The 22,859-nt window shown below is 51.5% G+C and overlaps 1 protein-coding gene across 3 annotated transcripts in view; it reads left to right on the top strand.

The window, feature by feature from the left end:
• The window catches only part of HUNK (hormonally up-regulated Neu-associated kinase), a 135,324-nt gene extending 115,664 nt beyond the window's left edge, over window positions 1–19,660 (top strand). For 2 of the 3 annotated variants that reach the window (XM_075542375.1, XM_075542376.1), the window contains exons 7-11: window positions 2,975–3,137; window positions 5,729–5,812; window positions 8,450–8,497; window positions 13,686–13,866; window positions 15,814–19,656. In XM_075542375.1, the coding sequence (XP_075398490.1) occupies window positions 2,975–3,137; window positions 5,729–5,812; window positions 8,450–8,497; window positions 13,686–13,866; window positions 15,814–16,478 (1,141 nt within the window). In that variant the 3' untranslated portion in view covers window positions 16,479–19,656. Of the gene's footprint in view, window positions 1–2,974; window positions 3,138–5,728; window positions 5,813–8,449; window positions 8,498–13,685; window positions 13,867–15,813 lie in introns of all 3 variants that reach the window. The other variant, XM_075542374.1, reaches the window with a different exon arrangement.
• The last annotated feature ends 3,199 nt before the right edge of the window (window positions 19,661–22,859 follow it).

Genomic DNA, 22,859 nt, shown 5'->3' with positions numbered 1-22,859 from the left:
TAGGGAGGTAGTCCTAGACAAGTGTAGGGGCTTGGGTGGGCGTGGGGAGGGCCTCCCTGGGATCTCCACCTAGGACCATCTTCATGCAGGTGTGCCATGGATGGAGTGGGGCCCTGGAGTTGCCATCCAGAAGTGTAGCCTTTGGCGCCTGAGAGGCAATTGCGAGCACAATCTCGACTCCTCGGGTTACCAAGGGAACTTGGAAATAGACTGCTGTTTTCCAACACCAGCCAGATTGGGGCCGGTCTCTGAAAGAGACACCAGCAACGTTACCCTCACGAGCTGGGAGCAAAGCTGCAGGGCCTGGCCTCATTACCACAACAGACAGCAGCACCCAGGTACTTCCTGCTGAAGGGGCGGGGAGGCACGGGTGGCAGCCAGATGAGTCATTAAGCTAATGTAATCATCGCCTAAATGAGCATAATCAATCCACGAGAGGCAGCAGCTGGTGAAGGAAGGGGCGCTGGGATTAGCTGGGGTGGCCCCTCCGCTCCGGCTGCGTCTTCATTCACTAGAAGCACGACGTGGCCTCTTCTTGCCTAACTTTGCTGCACGGTGTCAGCAGGCTTCTTCTACACTGTGCGCCGGGGTTGAGTGGTGCCTCTGTGAAAGACAGGTGGAAGGTAGGACCTCCGAGTTGTGGTACAGCAGTCTCTCCGAGTCCTTGGGACGCGTACAACACCGAATCCAGAGCGCACGCTGTGTGCCCAGCACTGGCTGCGCCCACGTGGCCTTGGAGGAATTGCTTTGACCATGTCCTTGTGCTTTAGGCGCTCCTTCCCCATTTTGCTTCCCCCCTGAGTATTTCAGTCCATGGTTCTGGAGCCCATGGATGCAGATGAGCTACTGTATTTTGTGATGGCAGTCCTCGGAAACATCACCGGTTGGGCAGCTTGCTGAGTTTGGCCTTTGGCTTGGTCAGAATCCTAAGGTTCGCCAGGTAACTAGTGAGCCGATCGTCAGGATGGTTAAGGTCGGTTAAGGTTTTAGACGCTGCAGAAAGCAGGAGCCCAGCATCCTTGTTTATGAAAGACCCCCTTACCACTTCACGTAGGCAAGCACCCTTCAGGCTTCCAACCATCACATCTGAGCAGGTGGGGAGGCGCCTGTGACTTGGCGTCTTTATTTTGAGCAGAGGCTTCTCTGGAAAGGGGAGGGGAAGGCAGGCGGAGAATGAGCGATCTGGTTTTAGCAGCACACCTTGCATAATCAAAAGTAGGGGCTGGGTGGGCCACTCCGGGCAAGCCCTGGTGCTGGTAGCCCTGTGGTCAGTGCCTTCAACATCACTCTCTTCTCCCTCTGCCCAGTCCCCGGTCTGTGGGTCCCTGCCACAAGGACAGGAGCCACACAACCCCCTGCACTTCCAACCAGCCAGCCCACACAGGGGTTTGCCTCAAGACAGCAGCTAGGAGCCCTGGAGGTCACACAACCCTGTCCTTCCAACCTCCAGACTCCCCTAGCCTTTGTGGTTTGAGTCTAACCTGGAATGACCTCCTTCATTCACCGAGCAGCCTGTGTGCTGGAGGGAGTCCATTCCAGCACACAGCAATCCGGGCCAGAGAGTGGAACTTCCCCATAGGAGCTTCTTGGCTGCAGTCTTTGTAGGAGCTGATCAGATGATTTCTCTCTGGTGAAGCCCCTGCTGGGTTCAAACAGCCCACCTTTTCGGGTAACAGCCAAGTGCTTAACTGTTTGAGCCACCAGGTTACGCTCCTTGGGTTTCCCTAGGAACTACTGGAGAGACAAAAGCCAGAAGGTCTCCGGGAGAAAGAGGAGGCTGCCTGTGTCTAAAGACTCACAGCCTCCTCGGAGGCACACAGAGCAACAGGTTTCCTAAAGGGGTCTTAAAATGGTGTTGGGTTCTGCACCATGGCTCCTGGTCTTTCATGATGGGAACTGAAGGGATTAGGCGTGAGGGCTCCTGATGGCTGTGATTTACATCACTGTGGGGGGATGATTAGAAGGGAGTCTGGCACAGAGTTAGAGGTAGAGACTTGCCATCAGTCTACATGAACAAAGCTCTGCCTGGTCTGTGTCTTCCTCTCTGTTGCTGCCACGTCTCCATCCCCAGTGGCAGCTACTGTGCCGATCTCTGTCACGGAATGTTGCCTTGGCCTGTGCAAACCCTACTCTTCACCAAACAGTGTCTCTTAGCAATTGATCTCTCCTGGTGACGTGTCCAAGGGTCCTGGTAGTGTCACGTGCTAAGCACTAGACTGACTCTTCATGGAATGGTTGGTGGTTCAAACCCACCTGTCATTCCGTGGGAGAAATATGAAGCTGTCTGCTCACATCAAGATTTACAGTCTCTGAAACCCTGTTTTGCGGTTCTTTTCTGTCCTATAAGTCTCTATAAATAGAAGTGACTTGATGGCGTGTGTGTGTATGTGTGTGTGTGCGCGCGCGCGCACGCGCGCCGTCTGGAAGCTGGTGAATTGAGCAATGGTTGATTTTCATTGGTCGGTTTTCCAAAGGACATGGGCAGATCTTTCTTCCTACTCCAGTAATGTAAAAGCTCTGCCGTAACCTGCCAACCCTGTGTGACCCTGCTGGGATTTTAAATAATGGTGGCATAGCTTCCAGCTTCACAGAAACACAAAAGCCCACATGTGTGTCCATGGCAAAGTGTTAACAATTGCTAAATCCAAGCAATGGGCCAGTCTGCACAAGGTAATTATAGTCTTTCCTCCACCTTTCTGTAAAGTTTTCACAATAAAATATCACATAAGTTGATGGATGAGGGGATGGATGGATGGATGGATGGATGGATGGATGGATACAGATAGGTAGATAGGTAGATGGATGGATGGATAGATGGATGGATGGATGGATGGATGGATGGATGGGGGGGGTGGATGGACGGATGCATAGATGGATGAACCGAAAAACGGACAGATGGGTGCGTGGACCTGTGGACCGACTGCGCTGCTTTCCACGAAGGCATAAGAGTGTAACCATGTCCCTCCCCGAGCAGGATCCACCTGGAGGACCTGAGCCCGAGCGTGGTGCTGCACATGACGGAGAAGCTGGGCTTCAAGAACAGCGACGTGATCAACACCGTCCTCTCCAACCGCGCCTGCCACGTCCTCGCCATCTACTTCCTCTTGAACAAGAAGCTGGAGCGCTATCTGTCCGGGGTGAGTGCGCCTCGTGGTGGGTTTTGTGCTCTCAGAGATGCAGGGCGGTTGCACTCAGCACTGCCCAGTCGCTGACACTGGATCCTGAGCTGTTAATTAAGCTGTGTGTGAGGCTGTGTTTCCAGCATGTGGGATAAAATAGCAGCTAGACCTACTTCTCAGGTAGCGCCTTTTATCGGAAGTCTTGTTCAAATCTCCCATCGAGCTGAAAAGGTGCCAGCTCTTTTCCTTTCAGCATCTCTCCTACCCTTTCGGTTTCACTCCCTCCGAGTTCTTTGGGCGCCCCATGCTGTGGACACACGGGACTCCTGTGGCTGTGCAGGAGACCCTGGAGGGACATACAGTGTCTGTGCTCAGCTGCTAAACGAATGATCAGAGTCCAATGGAAGAAGAAAGGTCTGCTGGTCTGCTTCTGATAAATGAGGCATCTTTGAAAACTCCGTGTCTCATCTACCTGGAGATGAGAAGAACTACACGGTGCCTGGCTATCACTACCAACCATTCTGATCAGAGCCACTATCGACGGACGTGAGAACAAGGGAAAAACACAGACCCAAACTCAAATTCCCAACGAGTCCAGGCTTACTGGACCAGTTGAGACTGGAGGTCTCCCTGGGCCTATTACTCTGAAATACTCTTGAACCCCCAAATGTCCCCTGAGATCACCTTTAGCAATGTACCAGAGAGGCAGACTCAAGGGTGTTACCCATTGATACAGGGCTCCGTGAAGAAGATCCCTCCAAATGATACCAGAAGATCAGCATTCGCTCTAAAGCAAAGATGATAAGCTAAAGGAATAGGGACCCTAGAGCACTGGAAATGGAACCACCAGAGGGCAATGAGAGAGGACACTGACTAGTCCTGGAAAAGTGTAGCTCAGGTCACTGAGGAGCCTGTGTAAACCAGCTCGTGTGTACAAGAGTAGATTCACCCACCTCTCTCCACATGGAGAGCAGCTGAGAAGATATTTCTGAATGTCTGTTTTGCCCAGAGTCAGGGTGCATTGCTCCAGTGAGGCACACGCGCTCTCTACCAAGAATATTCGCTGAAACCCAGTGGATGTAGTTCTCACAAAGGTCTTTTTATTTGCTTGCTTTAGTGCCCGTCTCACCTTTCACCCTTCAATCACAGTCCAGGCCTTCGCGGTGGTCAGTGCCTTCCATGCAGGAGGCCTGGCCTTCATTCCCAGCCATACATCTCCTGTACAGCCACCACTGTTCTGTCCATGGAGGCTTGCCAGCTGTTGAACAGGTTTTAGCAGAGCTTCTAGACTGAGAGAGGCTAGGAAGAAAGGCCTGGCAATCCACTTCCAAAAGTTAGCCAAGGAAAACCACTGCTGTCTTATTCACAACTGATCATAGGGATGATGCAGGACTCATAAAGTTTTGTTTGACTATGCATAGACTCACCTGGACTCCAGGGCCAACCTAGTGGCCACTAACAACAACAACAACAATCAGCTTACCTGAGAACCAGCATCTAAGAGTGGGGCTGTTTTTACCTAGAGTCAACTAACCCCATGGACACTTACAGCTTCGTCCACTCAGTGATTCCCAAACCCCAAACCAAATTCACTGCCATTGAGTGGATGCTGACTCATAGCGACCCTAAGGACAGGTTAGAACTGCCCCTGTGAGTTTCCAAGATTGTACCTGTTTATTGGAGTAGAAAACCTTGCCTTCCTCCTGAGGAGTGGCTTCAAACTGCTGACCTTGTGATTAGCAGCCCAATGCATAACCACTGTGCCACCAGGGCTCCTCAGTGGCTTCCAGATGTGACTGATTTAATTACACGGTGTGCACAGTCTCATTTAATGACCTTATTGACCAATTTCCAACAACCCATGCATAATTCTGCAACACAAAACTGGTGAATTAAATCGTCCAACATTATGCTTTATAATCTGTCCATTTCTCTCCTCCTCCTTTGAGTCTGGTCTCTTTCTGAAAACCACCCAGTGGATATTTTATTGGGTCATAAATTAATCACTCAGACACTTAATTGCATCTGTCTGTAGACAGGCTGCTGTCTATATTATTGTAGGTACAACTGTCTGTCTCCTTGAAATTTTATTATGATTCTGACTTTGGGACCACTTTTGGCAGCAGATGTATCGAGCAAACAAGATACGTGGAGGCTTCAGAAAGTCCTTGGAAAAATGCGATAAAAAAATAATAGAAGATTTCCACGAACTTTTTGAAGCCCCCCTCATGTAGTTGTTCCTGAGACTAAAACGTTATCTTTCCGGGCTCACCTGCTTACCTTATCGCCCTTGTTCCTACTTCTATGTCTTGGAAAAGTCCCCATTGCACAGGTGAGGGGACCGAGGTCTGTGTAGGTGCTGTGGCCCACCCAGGTCACTTGGCCCTTCCCTGGCAGGCGGTAGCAGAAGTAGGTCACCAATGGTACACCTGGGTCTGCGTCCTGCCCACGGGCCGCCCTGGGATGAGGCCAGGCATTGCAACTGAATGAACTTGCCAACCGTTTTTGAGATTTTTCTCAGCCGGGCACACGGCTTCTGGGTTCAAAATGAAATGTGAATAATTTTGTTTCCCCAAAGCTAAGCCATGTTTTCTTTTCTTCTGTGGCAGAAATCCGACCTCCAGGACAGTGTCTGCTACAAGACCCAACTGTACCAGATAGAGAAGTGCAGGGCTACCAAGGAGTCCTATGAGGTGAGAGATGACGGAAGAAGCGAGGGCAGGAGCTCCCAGGAGACCTCCCCACCATGGGCGGATCCCTGGGGAGGGATGTCAGAGTTGCAAAAGAGAAGTACACTCCGACTCAGTTTCATCGGGTACCAGGAAGACCACACATGGGTGCCTTTCATGAGCAGAGTGCGTCTTCTCACCCTCCTCACGTCGAAGGAGCGTTCTGATTGCATCTCTTTTAAGGTTGATGTTTGTTCTCATGGGAGCCCATGGCTATATTCAGTTTGACCACCGGTGCCACCGATCACTGGCACCCATTCGTCTGCCTTTGTCTGGCACTGCCCAGCTTTCTCAGACAGATGGAAGGGGTGGGGGCGGGGGAGGATTGGAAAAGACCTTAGTCCTCAGATTGGCCTCTTTGCTCTGCCCAGCAATGAATGAAGTCTCTCGCTGCAGATTTTCCCCATGCAAAATGTCACTGATCCTTGCCAGGCTGTCTCCTTAGGACCTCCCTAGTACACAGTTGGCTGCACTGGGTGCCCCAGGGGCTTTACCCCAAGTGAGTCCTAAGCCACGTTGCTGACATTTATGCTACCCTGGAACGTGGTTCTCCGTGGTGTGTGTCAGAAGGTGCCAGAACTGCATGTGGACTTCTCCCTACCCCTTTGATCCTGATTCTACTTGGCCTGAAAACACACGGTGCACCCTTTAAGCATTTGCTGAAATCCTTAGTGGTTAGGCTTTCAATAAGAACACTACTGGGAAAGCAGGATTTCGTTCCCTGTGATCCATTTGTTTTCTCCAAACGGCAGCAATATTTCTGCTAATTCAGTTACAGGCTCTGACGAGATTAGCCAACGCGTCCCCTTTGGAACCTAGGAAATGGCGTAGACCCAGTTATAAACGAAGCCCACTTAGGGCCCCGGTGGGTTTGCTGGTCCGGATGAGGAGTTGTCAGGACTGGTGGGTGTGGGGCAGGGGGCTGCGGGGTGGGCGGACTAGGGAGTAGGTGGATAGGAGTTTTAGGTTGTCTCCGATCTGGCTGTGGAGAGGCTCAGGGTCCGTATCCCCCGGGATGTCAGGAAATTACGTCTGTGCCCCGAGTCCAGGCAATGGCCTCTTTGTTCTTGATTCCGGGCCTTTTTTCTTAGGAAACAAAGTAGCCAAATTAAGTTGACAGCAGCCTCCCTCTGGGGATTACAGTGCTGCACTGTGACCACTTTCTCAGTTTCTCTTAAAGTCCTCTGTCTGGGAAATTGGGGCACATGCCTCGTCTAAGAATACCTAGACTCTTCTTCCTATAAAAAAGGCCTCCGGAGGAGTTGGGGCTGTCATTGTTTTGAACCAGGCTCATGAAAGCCAGAGTCCCTGGCTGAGATGCAGTTACCACATTGGCATGCTGAGGGAAAGCTTGGAAGTTCAAGTCCGTCTAGATGTGCCTCCAAAGAAAATCCTGCTGATCTACAACCCCAAAGTCAGCCTTTAAAGCCCTGTGGGCCCAGCTCTGTGCTGACACACACACACACAGGGTCGCCTTGAGACAAGGTCAATTCAACAGCAAGAGTTTTTGTTTTGTTTTTTAATGAAAGTCATCTGGCCCAAAGGTTTTTTCTATTTATGTTTTGTGTGTGTGTGTGTGTGTGTGTGTGTGTGTGTGTGTGTGTGTGTAGCCACTATGAAAAATAATGCTCAGGTGCAGAAAAAGGTAAACTAGATCTAAGAGGTATTCTCTGCAGTGGCAAAGTAATGCTTCTCCTGTGGGAGAAAAGTTGTGTTGTGTGTGCCGGGAGGCGCTTTAGATCTTAAGGGGAAAAGGCTCGCTGTGTGTCTTGTTTAAAAATCTAGGCAGGTTCAAGCACACTTTGAAATCAGGCAAAACCAGTCTGTGCTGCTAGCCATCCTGACCCCTGGGGACCCCAGACTGGGGGAGCCTCCCAGAAGCAGGCCTCTGTGTCTCAATCTGTTTCCACGGGCTGTGTGTAAAAACACGTGGAGTTGCTTATTCATCAGGAGTGCGCTCTCCTGTGTCTGCCACTTGGGTGAAAAAAATGCCTTTGTATCAATTTCCAGGACTGCTGTCAAAAAACACCGGACGTGGCTGGTTTATACAAACTGGAATGTATTGTCTCACAGTTGCAGGGTATCAGCCATGTCAGCTTCTCCTGAGGCTTCCAGAAAGAATCTAGTCTGTGCCTCTCTCCTCCTAGTTTCCGGTAGGAGGGCCAGGTGTCCCGGGGCTCATAGGCCCAGTGTCACAGGGTGTCCTTTGTCTGCCTCTCCTGTTTAACAAGGATGTCCGTCACATAAGGTTAGGACCGTTGGACCCCTGTTAACCTCACTGATAGGAATATCTCCCAAGACCCGCTTTCCAAACAAGGTCACATTCCCAGGGAACATGGGCTAGGACTTCAGTATATCTTTCTGGAGAACCATAATTCAATCCCTAACAGCCGTGCCCTTCAATAAGAACGGTTAGCTGGGAGACCCCGCAGTGTCTATATTGGAAGGCCGTCTGCCTGCTTCCCCGACTTCTCAGGAGTTTGGTTTCTTGTCTGTGAACATTGAAAAGGAGGAGGATTCGTAGAGGAAATCATAGCACACGTTTAGGATATAAACAGCAGGTACAGCCTCCTGAAATGTTGAACTTTCGGCTTTTCACAGGCCTCCCTGGACACCTGGACAAGAGACCTGGAATTCCATGCTGTGCAGGTAAGCACAAGGTAGGGGCTCTCATCCTAACAAGTAGGATGAACTCAGCCCAGAGCACCCAGTCTCTGCCCACCCCACGCCCCACCCCCAATAGCAACTAAAACGTGCAGAATCCTGTTTGGGAGCGGGCCCGCCAAGTGCCACACTCCGTCCGATTGATGTGTTCTGTGTGTAATTGACTGAGCTTTGGGGGTGTTGTTATTACTGCACAACCTGGCTCTGCATTTTATTTCTGCCTCTGTGAAAAATGGGGTTTGTGGCCACCCAGAGATCCCAGGCTCTGTGGCCTAGTTTATGAGCCCAACCTCTCTTTTCTCAACTCACCTTTTTTGGTGGTGGTTTTTGTTTTTGTTCTTTGCTGGTGCAAAGTCAGACCTCAGTGCCTTCCCTTGATGCCTTGGGCAACAATGATCTAGCACCTATTGGCAAATGATCCCTGGGCACCCCTGGGCCATCCCAGGTGTGCATACCTGATTCCCGCTGCTGTGACAGTCAGATGTTGTGCCATCTTTAAGGGGACCTCGGGTCCCAGAGACACACCTAGGAAGATTTGATAGAGTACCTCACACACACAAAAAATAGCTTCTGCTTCTCTCAGACCCCCAGGGCTTTCCTATTGCCAGACTCACCTATGGTCTGAACCTCAGTGCTTGGAGGGGAGAGGCAACAAATGCATGGCAGCCACTTTTCCTGCACCCTGGGGTGAGGGGGGAGCAGTCTGTACTCTTTCACTGGCTGTCTGCTCCGTGGGGGGGGTGAGGCAGGTGAGATGGCAGGTCTGTTTGATACTCCATCGTCTGGCAAGGACTCCCGCTCTGGCTGCAGACGAGGCGACAGTGTGCTCGAGGGGACGTGCACACAGTGTCCCTGTGCACCAGAGCCAGGAGTGGGTTCCAGATTGCAGGCTGCCGGGCTGCAGGTGTGGCCAGTGTCTGCATCATCCAGAGAAACAAGGTGGGGGAGAAGGCATGGTTATGTGAAACACAGGAGCCTGGAGGGATGCGTCAGCTACAGACATGGGTGGGTTGGAGGCCTTGTCCTTGGGCCCAACACCCCTGGCTCAGACCACAGAGTGAGAGGATCAAGCTTCTGGAAGCTGCAGCCATCACCCCTCCTAAGACCTGTGGCTCATCACTGTCTTCAGCTCCTAGGACCACAGTGACAAGATCCCACGGAGTGGGGGCTCTAGAGAGCAGGCATTTATTTTCTTCTGACAGTCTTGCTGGCCAGGGCCCCAAATCAGGATGCGGGCCATGCTGACTCCTGGGAGTTCTGAGGGAGAATCTGAACCATCTTTTCCCTTTCCTTCTGGGAACTCCTTCGAACCTTGGCACTCTCGGTTTATAGCTGTGCCTGCCTGCATGGCCATATGGCCCTCTGTCCTCTGTCCATATGGGTCTGCCCGCTCACGCAGATAGGATTAGGACCTACTGTCACGTTTGTTAACCAATAATATCGTCAAACACCCTGTTTCCAAACCAGGTCATCTCCACAGGTCGCATGGGCGAGGACTTCCATGCATCTTGTGTTGACTTCCACGATTCAGCCCACTACCTTCTTTCCTCTTCAGGACATTCAGAAAGTCCCGGTGAGACAGACCCATATGGGGCCACATTTTCAGAATGTCCATGTCAATGGATGGAAAATGTTTAACGAAGAGTACAACCTGTTTTGTGGGTTTGTGATGGTGACCTCATGTGGTCCTGTCTCTGATCTGCTTCAAGTGATTTGGGGACAGCGCCCTGAGCCTGCAAACAGGAGGGGCTCTGAACAGGGAGCTTGAATTCACAACCCTCCACAGAGGGGCCCCCTCCCTCGAGGGCAGTGTGAAGTGCAGGGCTATGGTAAGTCAGGGAAGTTCAAGAGCCCTACAGGCAGCCCTTTGCTGGGGAGGGGCACACGGAAGGATGCATCAAGAAGGGGAAAGGTAATTAGTGCCTTTGAAGATCTTTTTTCTGTTATGTAAGGCAATTTAGCATCCTGCTCCTTAGGAAATGTCTTTTAGAGGAAATAGGCCATGCAAATAATAAAGGTACAATTGGACGAGGGGTAACACACTTTGTAGCATGTGCCTAGAGGGCGATGAGATTGGCTACCTGCAAACAAACACCTTTTCTGGGGATTCTCAGTGGTCTGACCCAGCAAAGGTTCCTTTCTGGGCAGGGGGTGGTTGTGGGGGGAATTCTTGGCATTACCCAAGAAACCAGTCCTTAAGCCATCACCTAGTCTTTTAGGCTGGAGAAGGATATTCTGGGGTTATTTTCGTGGGGACACCAGCATGCAGGATCCTGGAATTGAGTTCAACACAAGTGGTCTTAGTAGGTGTGTTAGTTCGGGTAGACCAGAGAAACCAATTCATAGACACTCATGTGTATAAGAAAAAGCTTTAGATGCAAGAGCAATTGAATATTGAGAAAACATCTCAGCCCAGTCCAGATCAAGTCCATAAGTCCGAGATTAGCCCATATGTTCAATACCAATCTATAAATTCCTCTTCAGACTCACGCAACACATGCAATGATGCCGAATGCAGGAAGGTCACAGACCAGTGGGTGGGAAGTCTTGTGGACTCAGTGGCAGTGGAAGCATCTCAGTGCTGGCAGGGTCTCCATGTGGCTCCTTCAGCTCCAGGGCTCTAGAGTAGCTCCATGTGTCTTCTCAACAGGAATGTCTTGCACAGAGTGTACGTGTGTCTGTCCCACCTCCAGCGAGCTATTTATCTCCTGAGTGCTCCAAAATGAGGTCATCAAGCTGCGACCTGATTGACAGCTAAAGTCCACCCCGTCGCTCTTAAGTCTCAAATTGACAACAGATTATGCAACTCCCACTGTAGGTTTTCAGAAATGTCATTGACCCCATTCCTGTCCCAGAGCTGGCTTTCTGCTGGTTTTCATCCTCTCGTCTGTTACAGTAGAGCCATCCCGAGCCAACCAGGGTCTCTTTGCATGGCACACTCCCTGGTGTTGCGCATGTCTTGGTGCTAATGAACTCCATGTGGTTGATGATGCGGCTCACTCCCCCACGCCCCAAACTCTTCCATCTTGAACCTGTCGCTTTTGAGGGCGCAAAGGAAGGTTAAGAAGGAGAGACATGAACCTAGAAGCAGAAGAGTCAGAGGCAGCAAAGGATTTGTCGCTGTTCCAAAAATCATCCTGAAACAAAACAAAACAAAAAAACCAGGGAGGAAAAACTGAGATTTTGTTTGTTTGTTTGTTCTTCCAAACATTGTTTTAAAACTGATGACAGAGTACGTGTGTGTGTATGTGTGTGCGCTGTTTAAGATGTTCACAGGTAGAATTGATGCGTTTCTTATAAAATAGAGATGGAACCAAGCAAGAGGCGAGACGCTTCCCCTCAGGCAAAGCTCGGGTCGTGGCCTCCTCCCTGCCCCTGTTTTCTCGGTCCTCCACTCCCACCCCAAACCCAGACTCATGAGCCCCCACTCAGTGCAGGCTTTGGAAAGCCTCTTGAGAAAGGCAATAAAAGAGCAAGAGGGTGAGGCTTCCTTGAGCTTTTCAGTGGCACGCATGAAAAATAGATGAGCTCTCTTGAATAGCAAATGCTTTAAAGTTTCAGGCGGAACTGAAAAATCTCTCCCTCCTGACCCAAAGCCAGGTCAGGGACGGGCTTGCCTCTGTGTAACAGTCAACATCAAACACGGGCTTCAGCGCCAGGGAAAGAACTTCTGAGTGGCATCGCCCTTCCCAGAGGCTCGGACTCAATTAATTTAGCTCTGTTGGGTTTCTGCTGGCGCTCCTTTCCATTTCAATAACTGTTCATTGAGCTTCCTCTAAGCATGTGGCTTTCTTCCAGAGCCTGTGGGTGGGTGATCTGTGAAATTCACGCCCATTGGAGGATTCAATCGATAAAGGCAAGACTACAGCAAAAATGGTTAAATATGTGCCACTTTTAAGTACGCAACTCAGTGCTCAGATGACAAAGGCAGGGGGGCTGGGAGGAAAGCCAGTCTCACTCATCCAGCAGGATTATTCAGGATGACCGATTTTTACCCTCATTATGTTGGCCACTTCCCTGGCTTGCCTGAAGAAACAAGACGGTGTTAAGCCGGGAGGGGTGACATTTAAAGTTGATCTCCTTGCAAAGCCCCCGCTGCAGGGGACATTCTCGGGGCTCCAGCTTTAAATGCAGCCTCTTTCAGAAGTCTCCATCTGCTTCCCCTTCACTCCTTCCACGGGCTCCAGAGTCGTTGACCTGCTAGGGTGGAGTGCTTGCACATCGGTCTGTGGACCACAGAGTCCCTAGGAACCGGCAGCGGAAAGCCACAGGAGAAAGACAGGCTCGCTACTCCCATCCAGAGCAGGTCTACTCTGTACTGTTGGGCCGCTCTAAGTCAGAGTCGACTCAATGGCAGCGAGTTGAGGTTGGAACCGTGGTGTTGCTGAAGAATAGTGAGTCTCCCAGGGGCTGCCTGGAGAACAAGCCTATTGGCCTTAAAAGGAAAAAGTCCAGAATGCTTGCTGCTTCTTAAGAGCAAGGATGCCCTCGCTTCCCCTCACTTCACACACCTAGTTCAGGGAAGACCAATCACTAGAAAAGGGCATCGTGTCTCCTACCCTTAGGGGATCAGCTAAACAGGGAAATAAATCCTCCAGAGATGCAATGACACAGTACAGGCAGCGACTCAGACCAGTGGTGGAGACGACAGCGCAGGACTAGGCAGAGTTCCAATCGAGGAAGCAGACGGTCACTGAGAGTCAGAGCCAACACCAGAAAAGCCCGCTTCGGTGCTGCAGCAGCTTGACCAATGTAGTTCAGGGGAGCTGGGCACCATCCATGCCCACTCGCTGCCCAGGCTGGTCCTGGGTTTTCACCCTCATTCATCATTCAACATACAGTCAAGAGTGTAAGGTTTTGAAAAGCTCAAGTTTGTCTAATTCACCTGGCTGCCTCTTAATAAAGAACCACACGGTGTATTCCTCTTGGTCGGGTCCAAGAATTTTATATTCTGACCATAATGAGTTCCCACCGAGGAATAATAATCTTAACTCAAGAATACCACCTACTCTTCTGTCCTTACTTTTCCCCAAATGTCTTCGGTACTTTTTATTTTCCAATCTAAGAACTCAAAGATACATAGACTCGAGCAAAGAAGACTAAAGAGATAAGAGATCAAGTGCTGCGTCTTTCATTCGTGTCTCAGTGTTTTATGTTTCCTCCCAATTTGAAGGATAAAAAGCCCAAAGAACAGGAGAAAAGAGGGGATTTTCTTCCCTGGCCATTTTCCAAGAAGATGGACAAGAACCTAGCCTCCCACAAGCAGGCCAACGGCTCACTCATCACGCAGATCCAGGGCACCAAGGCGCTACTGCGGGACCGGAAGGCCCCCAAGCCTGGTCTCCCTGACAAAGGTGGGTCAGCCCTGGGTGCCCTTGAAAGCCACATGTGCTGAGCTGCTGTGCACCTCTTGTGCACAGGTGGGGGTAGGGGATGGGGGTTCTCGTGCCCAGTGCAGAGCAGAGTTGGTGCACCTGAGGTGACCCAAGGACCATCAGAGGCCCAACTAGGACACGGATCATCTGTGCACGTCAGGGTAAAGAAAGGGGAGAGAGGTTGGGGGGTGGTGGAGTTTGTCCAGGTGTGGGAGAGCCTTTAAAAAGTGTGCAGAAAGATTCCTTAATATATTCATTCTGTTTTCCCACCAACTTCTTGAAGCTCCCCTTGAAGTGCAGAAGCATGGTACTGTGGGGGTCAATTCAGGCACCCGGTATTTGGGGATCAGAAAGGGAGGGTGTTTGAGTAAACCCTGAGGCACCTCAGAAGACAGGCCTGGCAGCGAACTTCCAAAAACAGTCAACCATGGAAAACCCTATGAAGCACAGGTCTTAGTCTGTGACAGCGAGGGGGCCACCATGTGTCGGCACAGACCCTGTGCCAGCGGGTTTTTGGCATGTGTTCATTTAAGTCCGGCATGGGGATTCCCGTTGCCTTTGGCTGTGCCTGAAACTGCCACCCCAGGTGGGCTGCAACAGGGCCTGCGGAGCAAAGATGTCAGAGCAGAATTTGTTCCACGTGAACTTGGCTTTATTCCCCTTGGCACCAGAGGCGTGGGGGCTTCCCTTTCATTCCTGGCACAGTTGGTAAACCTCGCTCCAGCCAGTGCCAACATGAGAGAGAAACCTTGGTGTTTGGCTTGCTGTCCTCAGCCGATAGCCCAGGAGTATCCTGCCTCCCGGCAGAACCGGGAGAGGCTCCCTTCAGATCACAAGTCAGGTGGGAGAGGCTCTTTCCAGGCGGGCACAGGAGAGTTGGGGACCAACTTGCTGATGCTTGGGGCAGGGGCGTCTTCATTCCCTAATGGTGCTGTCACAGACCAATCACAGTGGATAGCTTTCCCAAACATTTCTTTTCTTGCAGGAGACTAGAGTCTGCACGCAGGGCGCCCGCTACAGGGAAGCTCTCTCTGTGGACTCTGGGGAAGTTCCGTGACTCTTTTCAGCTTCTGCTCCTGGTCCCTTGGAGATCTCATGTGGAGCATCTTTGCTCGCCTATGCCAAATCTGTGACTTTCTTATCTCAAAAAGGAGCCCGGGTTGTGTGCCATGCTTAAGTGCTGGGATGCTAATCCAAAGGGTAGAGGGTTAAGTTCACTAGTCGATCTGCAGGATGAAGACTTGGCAGTCTGCTCCCCTAAAGATTAGTCTTGGAAACGCTATGGGCTGGGATTCTTCTGTCCTGTAGGGTCGGACTCCACTCCTTGCAATGTGACACCCACAACAAATCTCACAAGCAATTGGTTTAAGGCCCACCCTACTTACCATGACAAGGACACCCTATTGCCCATGGGATTGCATCCACAGGTATTAACAAAAACCCAAGCTCAAACTCCCTGTCATCGAGTCTATTCCAACTCATACAGGACAGGGCAGTGCTGCCCCAGTGGGTCTCCAAGGCTGCAGCTCTTCATGGGGGTAGAGAGCCTCCTTTTCCTCCCAAGGAGCAGCTGGTGGTCTCATACTGCTGGCCTTGTGGTTCGCAGCCCAGCAAGTAACCCACCACCCGCACCAAGGCACCTTTCCATAGGGCTGAGAATTCCAAAACACACTATGCAGGCGAGGCACAATTTAATTCATAGCAGTTGGTGCCAGGAGACATATAGGAACCAAGGCGACCTCCCTTTTCCAGAAGACTTGGGCAGGACCTTGGGACAGTTGGCTGCTGCTGCTGCCCGCTTGGAGGGGTAGCCAAGGTTGTCTGCTTCCAGGTTCCGCCGACATCCCGTGTGTCTGCGCTCTGAGCAGCCGTGTGGACGGCTCGAGAAGTCATTTTTCATGCTTTCATCTGCTTTCTCGGTTGCAGATGCCTTCGGCTGTCGCAGCATTTTCCGCAAAGCCTCGGATTCCAATTGTGTGGCTTCTTCATCCATGGAGTTCATTGCCGTCCCGCCTCCGAGGACCCCCAGGATCATAAAGAAACCAGAGCCCCACCAGCAAGGGCCGGGGAGCGCCGGCCTCTCCCCTAAGGAGGAGCCCCCCCTGATGCTGGATATGGTGCGCTCCTTTGAGTCTGTGGACCGTGACGACCCCACAGAACTGCTGCTGTCCCCGGCCCATCACTATCGGGTCCTGGGCTCTCCAGTGAACTGTGCTCGCAGGAATTCCAATGAGAGGACGCTCTCCCTGGGCCTGCCGCCTGGAAGCACCTCACCTGCCCAGACGCCGTCACACCCCACGCTGGTCTCTTTCGCTCATGAAGACAAGAACAGCCATTCCAGGGAGGAAGGCGTGTGCTCCCCACCCCTGGTCCCCACTGTAGGCACCGCACAGCCTCTGGGGAGCCCGAATTGTGTGAAGAGCCGCGGCAGGTTCCCCATGATGGGCATCGGGCAGATGCTAAGGAAGCGGCATCAGAGCCTGCAGCCCTCGGCCGACAGGCTCCTGGAGGCCAGCATGCCACCGCTACAGCCTCTGGCCCCCGTCGGCCTCTCCTTCGACATGGCCGATGGCCTCAAAGGCCAGTGTTAACCTGGCCCTCGGGGTTCCTGGTCTTCTGAGACAGGGATCCGCACACCTGCCGGGACCTGAAGGGACTGAGACCTCACCTTTTGCCAGCCCATGTGTCTGCTCCAGCTTTGGAACAGCCGGCCCATCGTAAGCTTGGACAATCCAGCCCCACGGGGGACCCCCAGAGATGCTGGTAACTGACCAGAGCTGGCTACTGGTACAGCCACTCTCCAGTTTCTCCCCACCACTCTCCAGTTTCCACTCCCATCCACTCTCCAGTTTCTCCCCACCCCAGCTCATGCTGATCCCCTGCCCAGAAGAAGGGAACCGCGCGGAGCCTGCACTATCCCTGTAAATCAGTTTCACGTTGTGATCCGTAGGATGATTGCCAGACCTTTCTTCCTGGTCTAGCTCAGTCTGCAGGCTCTACTAAAGCCCATTCAGCATCGTAACGACTCACAGGTCTCTGCTGACAGACAGGTGATGCTGGGCATGCGGTGCCCTGGCTGAGAATCAAACCTGGGCCTCCCATATGGGAGATAAGCATTCCACCACTGAAGCGCCACTCCCCCAGGGCTTGGGGAAGAGCACCAGGAATCAGCCTTCTGTCTGGGTCCTGGGGGTGACACAGACTGTTTCAAGACACCCCCCCCCCCGCCACCCCTGCACCAGAGCGCTGTGTGTGCCTTGGTGCAGGGCTCTGCTCTCAAGACCGGCGGATCCAGCAGCTTCCCATGGTGGCCCATCCATCCATGGAGGTGCTCATAGCCCTCCCCCGAGTCCTCTGAGGGTGAAGCAGCTGGGAACCCCCGGAGGCCAGCAGGAACTGCACGCAGGCGCTCTACGCCCAGCAACTCAAGGGAGAGGGGAGCCACGCGCCCAGCTGCAGCCCTGACACTCAGCACAGAACGGGCAGTGAACGCTGACCCAAGCTGAGGCCCTACTGAGTGAAAGACAGGAAGGGAGCACTCGCTCCCGAAGTGCCGTTCTGACCGCTGGTTTTCTGGTTTGTTTGCCGACGGTTGAATTCTCTTCCCTGGAGAGGTTTTTCTTCATGTGCTGTCATTAGATCCAGATAGCCTACTTTGTAAAAACCCTAGGTGGAGAGACGGGACCCAGTTCCACGGGACTCCTGCTTTCACGGGAGGGCACCGCGTGCAGAGCCTGGGGCTGCTCACCATGGCCGTGGGCCCACCCTCACGCGGGTCCCTCCAGAGGACATGCAGGGAGGACCGTTAGAGTTGGCCTTTTAGAAAGAGGGAAAAGGGGTTACAGCTGAACTTGAGCAGCAAGAAGGCACCCTTACCCCTGGGCAGTGCAGTATTGGAGCTGCCAGGCAAACTAGAGGTTCAGAGCTCACTTCGTCTGCACTGATCTAGGAGCCGGCTTGTCGGGGTGGGGGGTGGGGGGGCGTGTTCAAATCAAAGTCCCCTTTCTTCGTGAAGGAACGATGTTCTGCACACAGGGTTCTAATCCATGTTCTGTGTTCACACACCTTTTGCCAAGGGTCAAACCAAAGATGCATCTCTGGTTTTGTGTCTGTTTTGTCCCTCTGTGCACGTCTTGTGGACGTTGGTGCTGTCTGACCTTGTTTAGCTGGAACCTGAGGGGAGTTCTCCCCAGTGCGGGGCACTTGGTCAAGTGTCCTTGGCCATGGGCAGGATTGGGTAACAAAGAACGCTTAGCACAGGAGATGATTTACACAATGGCATAGAGCCTTCAACTTTTGACCACTGCGGGTGTGACCAGAAACCACCACCGTGGGCACAGTGGGGTGACTAGAAACCACCACCGTGGACACAGTGGGGTAACCAGAAACCACCACTGTGGAAACAGTGGGGTGACTAGAAAATATCACCATGGACACTGGGTAGCAATAGTAGCCTCAGCTGTTTCCCTACCAGGCCAAGACTTGAACACGGGAAGTCTGGCTTCATTTTCACTGGTAATCAGCCATTGCCACACAGCTACGAGGTGCTTCTTCATAGTTTCCACAATTAAAATCCTGTGGCAACATCTTTTAATCCCCACAAGTCACTTAGTGAGGGAAGAACGGCTATTTGGTTGACTCCTGAAGCCCCCAAGATGCCCCAGTCTTGGCCAACTTTGGGAAGACCTGGAGCTGCTTCCCCTTCTTGAGGGGCTCCCCCTGAGCCTAGGGCATTGGTGGTGGTCTTCTGAATGGCTTCAGACCAACCTCCAGAACTTTAAACTTCCAGAGCATTGTGAGCAGAGAGAAAGAAAGAAGCCCCTGGAGAGGACTCTTCTCTCAATTTGTGCTCAAGTGTTTGACTTTAGGCCCTGAAGAAACCTTCGAAGAGGCTTCCAGCAGCAGCAGCAGCAGCTGTCCTGCCCTGCGAGCCTGCATTGGCTTTCCCTGTATGTGGTGAACTCCTTTTAGCCCTTGGTATCTTTTGCTTGTAGTTTACTTTCCTTGAGAACAGGAGCGTGTGATTGTTAACTAGGGAAAATGTTTCTCATTCCTCATGCGCTTCAAGAACCACTGTGGACGGTTGGATGGCTCACTAACCACCTCACAGTTGGCGCCTTGAACTATGAACTCAGGTTTATCCTGAACCCAGTGAGAGGTTTGCGAGGGTGTGAGGTGGGGGTGGGGGGAACTGTGGTTTTGTGACAAGTCTAGGAAATTGAGTGAAAGGAGAAATGTCAAACTCTTGATTCGCGTATTGTATTTATGCAACGAGCTTGACTGGCCCTTTGTTAAGTGTGTACAGGGTGTGTTGTCTGTGTGACCCATGGCTGGTTTTCATCAGTCCACTGTGCCTGTGATTTCAACTGGCCTGGATTTCGGGCAGAAATGACTGAATTATCATCACGTGACATGCAGGAGAGAACTGTCCCTTTATAATGATCTGATTTGGACATCAGTAAGGACTCTGTTATGTCACTGTGATTAAATATATGTACTTTTATAACGACTGTGAAATATACTTTCCTCCCACTGTTAATGCATCATGTATTGACTGGTCAATCGTGAAACAGAGTCCATTGCAAATGGTCGTACTCTTCCCTGTGGAAAGGCATCAGTCCAGCCGCTGTAGAGAGTTTAAAGTGAGACCAAAGGAGACTGATTCAGGGATAGAGCAATTCGCGAGACAGGTGGCCCAGAGCCACCAGGTGGTTGCCAAGTGCCCTGGTCTACTGGAGCTGAGGGGAGAGATTTATAGTGGAAAAGCAGACACTTCTCAGGAACAATCAGGATCGGTTACCCAGAAGACTTGTCCAAGTATAGCCACATTGCTTGCTCAACAAACTATTGAAATTAGTACAAGAGTCACAGCTCTCAGGCAGAAGCAGGCATTCAGACAAGATGGAGTGGGGTTTGTCACTGCGTCAGCCATTTTAGGATGCCAAGCACCCCAATCTTGAGTGTCTTCACATACGTTCAAGGCAGATGTGGGGCCGGAAGCAAGATGGAACCCGTAGAAATTAGTTGGAGTCCTGCTCAACCCTTGGGCAGTCATTTCCGGGTATGTGGAATATCTCAGCTGAAAAATCCTCTTGCACATCCACCGGCAACATGGAGCTTGGGTTGCCTCTAGTCTGGGCCACCCAGAGACCTCAGACCCCTAGATTTTAAACACTGCTGTACACACTGGCTATTATTGGGGAATTGTGTTGTGGGGCCTCTGGGGGCATTGTTTGCTTCATTCCACCTACATGGGCATCTCCCATGAACACTGAGCGTGTCCGTGAGCAGTTCAAAATAAGTCAGAATTTGTTTTAGTTCCTGGGGCGAGCCTGCGGGGATCTTCCATGGAGACTGGAAATGGCACACAAAGAATGTCCATGAAGATCCTAGATTGTGTCCTCGTTTGGGTTTTAGTCCATGATTAGTTTCTCCGGACAGGCAGAGCAAAATAAACAGAACCTGGGTGGTTTAGGAAAACAAATTTACAGTCTCAAACATAATAGCCAGATCACGCTTCCACCAGAGCTCTAGAAGATCACGCTTCTGGAGGCCCCAGGTGTACCTTTACTTGTCTCTGCATCTTCATATGTCAGACTGTGTGTCTCTTTTTTAAGGACACCACTCAGATCCGGGCCCACCCCACTACAGAGACCTACTAAGTGCAACTGAACTGACAGCATCCCCAAAGCCCTGTGTCTAAGCAAGGTCAGCTTCACAGGTACTGGGGGTGAGAACTTCAACATGCCTTTTGGGGGGACACGGTTCAATGTCTAGCAGTTGGAGATGAGGGAAGGGAACTGATCGGGAACCCAGGACGTGGGTCTAGATAGGTAAAGTGTGGCTCGCAAGCCTTCTGGGGTGCGGCGCCTTCAATATGTGCAAGTGGCTCTGAAGTAAAAGGGGAAATGAAGATAGAACTCATCATTCCATTTATAAAATCGTCAACGGTGGTTCAGATTGCGGTGACTTCATTAGTTTGTAAATGTATGTGTGTATGTATGGCTCCTGAGTCTTTTTTTTTTAATTGTGAGGGACAGGATTGGCTCTTCTGTCTTAAAAGTTTGCCAGCTTTTCTTTGGATCACCGATTGCGATGGTCCCAGGGTTTACCTCTTTCTTAACTGTTGGCACCACCGTTTGTGAGTGCCACCTTGCTTCCACTTACACCTTCCTGCTCCTCTGCACACGAGGGAGCCAGGGTTCAGGGGGTGACGGTGCTACCCTACTACACAAAGTTCCCTCAAGTCTGAGAGGAAGGGGGATGTCTAGTCTTAGTGACGTAGCTGTTTTCTCTAGGAATCAACACTGGGACAGGAAAGGACCTAAGAGGATCATCCCCAACCTTTTGGACACACCTGGGGAGCCCCAAATGGTACAAGGTCATCCTGGGGATCATGGGGCAGGGGTCCTCCATCAAAGCCCAGAGAAATCAGAGATGGTGCCCACTGTCCTGAAAGGGCAGTCAATGGCTGGTGAAGCAGGTATAGCAGGTATTTTGGGGGTTGCTACCAGGACCAGTCTCTGCATCATCATGTCATTCTCCAGCTAGGGTGGCTGCGTGGGCTTAGAGCCTCAAGTTCTTAATCCCATCCAACATCGGTCCTCAGAGCCAAACAAGGCAGTGTTCCTTTGGAATTGCCTTTCAACACATCGCCCAACGGAGCAATCCTTGGATAGCCTTTCTAACTGCTTTAGCTACTAAAAGGCGATTGAGTTTTACTAGGTGAAATCAATAAGACATTCTTCTGTGTAGCCGTTTAACAAAGTGAGACAAATTCAGGAAGAATGCAAGGCTTGATCCTTTTGGGGGGAGGAGGGGGCTCACGGAGGGGCAGTCGTCTGGAAACCTCTCGGTTATTGGTTTTCTTTGTAGGAGCCTCCGTGTGCTACGCAGCGTAGGAATGATTCCAAGCAGGCCTGGGAGCTGGTTCAGTTGCATGTCATCACTTTTCAATGGAAGGAGCATATTTCCTGGGTAGTAAATGAGTGGATTGTTTGTGTGGCAGCTTTTTTGTCAAGGGAGCGCTGTCGACATCTGGTTCCAGAGACAGACGGGGTATGTATTTGTGCTCTTTTCCGGGGACATGTTTTCACTGCACACAATTAGCTCTGAGGTTTGATGTCTGCTGGCACCCGAGGGCTGGCGCTGGGGGCAGGGTGGGGAGTGGGCTTTGAAGGAGCAGGGACAGAGCCTCCCCCTGCCTTGGCAGCCTCCCTCTGTGAGCATCCTTGTCCGTGTTGAGTGTGGAGATGAGGCATTTTGAGGAGCCAGGCCTGGGAGGGGAGAGTCGCCGGACAGGGCGCAAGCTTGGGGATCGATTTGAGCGTCTCGCAACTTCGCAACAAGACATTGAAGAGAGGCAAAGCCAGGGGCTTGCATTATTTACAGATTTTTTTTTTTAATGAAATGGCTCTAAATTAAGGGCCCGAGGTAGTTACACAGTATTTTCCCTCCTTGGAAGATGGCCCACTAGCTATTTTGAAAGCAAAGGCTTTGGCTTATATTCCAAACCCTTAGGAATAACAAAAACAGATGCTTTCTAGGACTTGTTACCCCGGCCACCAGGAAAAGAGCAGGTTGCACCCCCCTATCAAGGACAAGGCTTCTCATCCTAAGTGAATGCATGACTCAGGGCAGCCTGAGAGATGGGAGACCGCCACCCCTGACCTTTTCCTCGGCGTTTGTCTCTCCTCTGGAAACTGGTGTATTAGGCTAGGATTTGTTGGGGTAATCAAGGAAAAGCTGCAATGGCTCGTCAGTTAGGTGCCCAGCTCCTCGACCCAACATCGGAAGTCCAAACCCAATCAAGTTCTGTGGGGGGGGGGGAGAACTAGTGATTTGCTTCTGAATAGATTACAGCCAAGAAATCCCTCCTGCAGCGCGTTTGCTCTGTCACATGGAGCTGTGTGTTGAAAATCTACGGGATGGCACCTAACAGCAAGCACAGAGGAAGAGATGAAACCTCGAAT

This window comes from Tenrec ecaudatus, chromosome 2 (assembly GCF_050624435.1).
Source record: "Tenrec ecaudatus isolate mTenEca1 chromosome 2, mTenEca1.hap1, whole genome shotgun sequence".
Lineage (NCBI taxonomy): Eukaryota > Metazoa > Chordata > Mammalia > Afrosoricida > Tenrecidae > Tenrec > Tenrec ecaudatus.
The sequence above is the reverse complement of the archived record's forward strand: the minus strand, read 5'-3'. Positions and strand labels throughout refer to the sequence as shown.